The following is a 5,527-nucleotide window of genomic DNA, read 5'->3' as shown; positions in this document are numbered from 1 at the left end:
ACGGCTGCTCAGCTCAGGCTGACTCGAACCGCTGTTGCTCAGAGCTCAAACTCTTGAGCGAGCTCTTAACCAACTGAGCCACTCAGCCGGCCCAACAGAGTATACTTTGTATGATTTCTGTTCTTTTGAATTTGTTGAGCTGTGTTCCATGGCCCAGAATATGGTAGTTCTTGGTAAATGTTCCATATGAACTTGAGAGGAATATGTATTCTGTTGCTATAAACTTTTTAATTTCTGTTATTTTATTTTTCTGTTGTAAAATTCCCATTTGATTCTGTTTTTATAACTTCCGGTTTTTCTGCTGAGAACTCTGTCGTTTAATTAGTTTTAAGAGTATTTGTTCTTACCTCTTGGAGTTTTAAAAGTCTTTTTATCATTGAACACATGGATCATTTCATGATATCTCCCTTCCATGACCAGAGAATTGGCTTTTTGTGGGACTTTTTCCATCTGTGCCATGGACACCTTCAATTTTCTGGGCTGCTCTAGCAACCTGCTGGGATTTGGGGCAGGGTGGGTGCGGGGAGAAAATCTCCCACAAGGCTCTCACTGCCAGATTATCCCTCAAGGTTTGAGATTCTTAATCCTGCTTTCATCCACCTTTCAGGGGCTTCTTTTTTTTAAGAATTTGGGAAGACTTTTGAGAAGGAAGTTTTTTGTTTTGTTTTTTAACTCTATTGGGGAACAGTGTGTTCCTCCCAGGACCCGTCATCAACTCCAAGTCAAGAGGCTGTCCTTCAATCTTAGTTGTGGAGGGCACAGCTCAGCTCCAAGTCCAGTAGCCATTTTCAATCTAGTTGCGGGGCGCGCAGCCCACTATCCCATGCGGGAGTCGAACCAGTAACTCTGATGCTAAGAGCATGCACTCCAACCAACTGAGCCATCTGGCCACCCACCGGCAGCTCAGCAGTAGCTGAGCTCAAGTTGTCTTCAGTCTAGTTGCGGAGGGCGCAGCTCGCTGGCCTGTGTGGGAATCCAACCGGCAACCCTGTTGCTCAGAGCTCGCACTCCAACCAACTGAGCCACCGCTGCCCAGGGTCTTCTTATTCTTGCTTTATCTGTTTCAGTTCAATTCAGTTGTAGGTGTTGGTAGAGAGAGGATGCAATGTAGAATGGGAAAAAGGTGAAGTGTGCTACTCAATTTTGTCTAGAACTCCAAATTCTTGATTTGTTTTAAAATAGGGCATATGACCCTTTTTGTCAGTCAGTATTTAATGGCAGTTATCTGTTACTTTCTCTTTGCAGAAATTCCAGAATGATGAAATAACTACCACGGCCGACAGTGTGTGTACAGGTGGTACTGAAGAGACCGTGCCATTGTTATGTAAATCTGAAGAATCTGATTTTAGTTCCAAATCTGTTAGCTTACCACCTATTTCTTCTGGAACTGTGGACAAACCTGTAGATTTGTCTACTAGAAAGGAAGATGATGCAGATTCTATAAGCCAAGGTAAATTTGATATATGTTTACGAAAACCTTCTAGGCATACATTCCGTAAGGTACACCTGTATGTTTGAAAAGATAGACTTTTAAGTGTATATCTTAAAAACTTTCGTAAAACATATTTTGAAATGTACTATTAAAGGGCATAAGATATTTGTAATAATAATCAGAAAATTATACTGCCTTGCCAAAAGATAATAAACAAGTATTTTTATTGTTAGAGTTGTAGTTATTAGGGAATACAAACCATTGTGACTCTGACCTAGCTACCTGAGAATAAATGACAAGTTTGCACACATGGAAATTTTCTTTGTGATAATATTTTTATTTGAATACAGTAGTCCCCCATTATTGGCTGGGGATATATTTTAAGACCTCCAGTGGATGCCTGAAATTGCAGATAGTACTGAACCCTGTATATACTGTTTTTTCCTAGAGAAGCAGTCATCCCTCAGTATCTGTGGGGGAATGGTTCCAGTACCCACCATGGATACCAACATTTGCAGATGCTCAAGCCCCTTATATAAAATGGCATAGCGTTTCTATACAACCTAAGCATATCCTCTTGTATACTTTAAATCATTTTGAGATTACTCATAATACCTAATGCAATATAAATGCTATGTAAATAGTTGATATACTGTATTGTCTAGAAAATAATGACAAGGGAAAAAAGTCTGTAAACATTTTGTACAAAGTAACCATTGTAGGCCTGACTACTTAGTACATGTCAGCAACAATGTAAAATTCTTTTGTTGAATATTTTCTACTTGAGGTTGGTTGAATTCACAGATGATGCAGAACCTGTGGATACAGGGCCGGCTATACAGGCCTATAATAAAGTTTAATTTATATATTAGTCAGAGGTTAACAACAATAATAATAAAATAGAACAATTATAACAATATACTGTAATAAAAGTTATGTAATCTTTCTTTCCCTCGCTCTGATAACGAGATGGCTACTACTAAGTGACTAAGGGCAGGTACCCTGTACAGCAAGGATATGTGGGACAAAGGGATGATTCATGTCCCGTATGGGACGGAGTGGGACGTCTTGAGGTTATATCACAATACTCAGAACAGCTCTCAATTTAAAATTTATGAATTGTTTATTTCTGTAATTTTCCATTTAATATTTTTGGACAACAGTTGACTATGGTTAACTGAAACTGTGGAAAGCAAAACTGTATATAAAGGGGAATACTGTATTGTTTGAATTACATTATCAAGTACATTAAAATTATTTCAAGTATATATGAAGTAATTGTAGAAATATTACAATACCGTTGTTAAATGTTTGTGATACTGCAGTTGACCTTTGAACTATGTGTTTGAACTGCATGGGTCCACTTCTACATGGATTTTTTCCAATAAATACTGTAAATGGATTTTCTCTTACGATTTTCTTAATAACATTTTCTTTTCTCTAGCTTACTTTTTGTAAGAACACAGTATATGTGTTACACACATATACTTACACAGCATATGTGTTAATTAACTTCTGGTCAATAGTAGACTATTAGTAGTTGAGTTTTTGGGGAGTCAAAAATTGTACTTGGATATTTTACTATATGGGTGGTGGGTTGGCACCTCTAACCCCTCTAAGTCGTTTGAGGGTCAGCTGTACTTGAATGTCTTCCATTTTCTCTATCTGCTCCATTAAATTAAGTACTAAGTTATAGTAACTAATATTGGATACGCTTTTCTCTTTTTTTCATTCTAATTGATCCTAGGAGGGGGGAATCTTAGTTATATTGCTTTATATATGTTCATTGTCTGTGTTACCTAATTTTTTCAAAAGTAGTCCTGAATAACAAATTTATAAATACATTTATAGGCACTTCAGAGTCTTAATATGCTAAAAAAAGAAGGTAACTTCAGACCTAAAATTACGTTTTTCAGATGAGGAAAGTAAGGCATAGGATTTTAAGAGATCACGCAGCTAGTTGCACATTGGCAGAATTAAGACAATACTCCAAAACTCCCGGCGACAAAACATAAGACATTATGAGCTTGCCATTTTTAATAGGAAAAAAAAAAAGGTCTTTATGAAAATGTTTCCTAAATTTCTGCCTTTAAATGAATGTGTTCGATCATTGAAGACACCATAAAGTAGAAACTGTGTTGGTATAGTATTCATTGAGAATAGTACCTGTCAATTTACAATACAGAAGAAGCTCAGAATTGGCTCTATTTTGTAGCTTTTCAGAGAAATAACCAGAAGATAAAAGGTTCCACACCTGATTCCCAAACCCCTCGGCAGTCTAAAAGGTCCTGCCCCCATTGTCTCTGGGTCCCGAATAAAACTTTGATATTTAATGTATATTAAATGAAATACTAAATGGTTCTTTTTTCTTTGCCAGTGGAAAGCAAAACAATTTCATTTGGATTTGGAAGTAGCACAGGGCTGTCATTTGCAGACTTGGCTTCCAGTAATTCTGGGGATTTTGCTTTTGGTTCCAAAGGTAAGATCAGGGGGAGGGATTTTAATGATCATGTTATAGAATTAAGCACAACTGGAAGAACTAGTCCTTTTCCATAGTGTTGTCACTAGGTCGGACATTTTCTCCCCTATCCCTACCCTCAAGTTTGTTTAGTGTGGAAGGGCTTCTATATTTTACTATTATTTTTCACATTTATTACTATAACCATAACAATTTTCTCTTAATTCAGAATAAATGATGCTGATAGTGCTCCCCATCCTCTAATACAGAACCATCTTTCCAGTTTGGAATAACTTTGATTTTGGTACATTATTCTTTTAGTTATATTTTTAGGTTTCATTTGTTATTTCAAGATTTGTGCACCTGTATTTTTTTTTTTAATATTGGGAATTGGGGAAGGGGAACAGTGTTGGGGATTTGGGGAAGGGGACCAGCCAAGTTGTTCTTCAATCTTCGTTGTGGAGGATGCCAGTTGCCATCTGGCTTCCCGTCAGCAGCTCGTAGCCTCTAAGCTCAAGGTACTGTGTTCAATCTTAGTTGCGGGTGGGCATAGCCACCATCCCATGCGGTAGTCGAACCAGCAGCCTTGTTGTTAAGAGCACACGCTTTATCCACTGAGCCATCCAGGCGGCAGCTCAGCTCAAGGTGCTGAGTTCACTCTTAGTTGCGGGTGGGCATAGCCCACCATTAAACAGGCAATCTTATTATTACACCAGCTGTGCCATCCTTCTACTTGTTGACAGCTAAATGACAGCTCAGCTCAGGTGCAGCGTCACTGGCCCATGTAGGCATCAAATGGGCGGCCCTGTTGCTCAGAGACAGCGCTCTTAGGCCAACTCTTAACCAACTGAGCCACTCGGCCGGCCTGCATCTATTTTTTTTTTTTTAATTGGGGAATTGGGGGATGGGAACAGCATTGCGGAATTGGGGGAAGGGGAACAGACAGTTGCTGTCGTTTTGTTCTTCAGTCTAGTTGTGGAGGACGTTGCTTCACTGGCCCAAGTTGGTACCATCATTGCGCTCTTCCCAGGCAAGACAGATCAGTTGCCGGCCTCTGAACTGCCGCTCAAGTGCGGCTGCTGGCTGCTCACGCTGGCTGCTGGCTACACACGGTAGCCCATGGCAACCCACTGCAGCAGGGGCTGCAGCCTACATCGTTGCAGGCGACTCATGGCAGCCCAGCTCCAGGTTGAGCTGTTGTTCAGCATCTTAGCTGTAGAGGGCAGTGTCACTGGCTATATTTTTTAAGGAGATGATTTTGTAGTTTTTTATTTTTGCGATGTCCTTGATTAGATTTAAAATAACAGACGTGCTAATTGTGCTAAATATATTTATTTATTTATTTATTTATTTATTTATTTTCTTCTTAAATTTATTGAGACTTGTTTTGTGGCCTAACATGTGGTCTGTCTTGGAAAATGTTCCATGTGCACTTGAGAATAATGTATATTCTGTTGCTTTTGGGTGAAATACTCTAAAAATATCAGTTAAATTCAGTTGGTCTAAAGCATCATTTAAGGCCACTGTTTCCGTGTTGATTTTCTATTTGGAGGATCTGTTCATTGGTGACAACGGGGTGTTAAGTCCCCTACTATGATAGTGTTACTGTCTTTTTATAGAGTGATCTCTGTCTTTAT

General features: G+C 39.0%; 1 protein-coding gene across 2 annotated transcripts in view; it reads left to right on the top strand.

Moving 5' to 3' along the window:
- Positions 1 to 5,527, top strand: part of LOC109394058 (E3 SUMO-protein ligase RanBP2) — a 79,971-nt gene that overhangs the window by 65,797 nt on the left and 8,647 nt on the right. For both annotated transcript variants that reach the window (XM_019663827.1, XM_019663826.1), the window contains 2 exons: positions 1,246 to 1,450; positions 3,810 to 3,911. In XM_019663827.1, the coding sequence (XP_019519372.1) occupies positions 1,246 to 1,450; positions 3,810 to 3,911 (307 nt within the window). The remainder of the gene's footprint in view (positions 1 to 1,245; positions 1,451 to 3,809; positions 3,912 to 5,527) is intronic.

Source organism: Hipposideros armiger, unplaced genomic scaffold, assembly GCF_001890085.2.
Source record: "Hipposideros armiger isolate ML-2016 unplaced genomic scaffold, ASM189008v1 scaffold_406, whole genome shotgun sequence".
Classification (NCBI taxonomy): Eukaryota; Metazoa; Chordata; class Mammalia; order Chiroptera; family Hipposideridae; genus Hipposideros; species Hipposideros armiger.
This window is presented reverse-complemented; position numbering and strand designations above follow the sequence as displayed.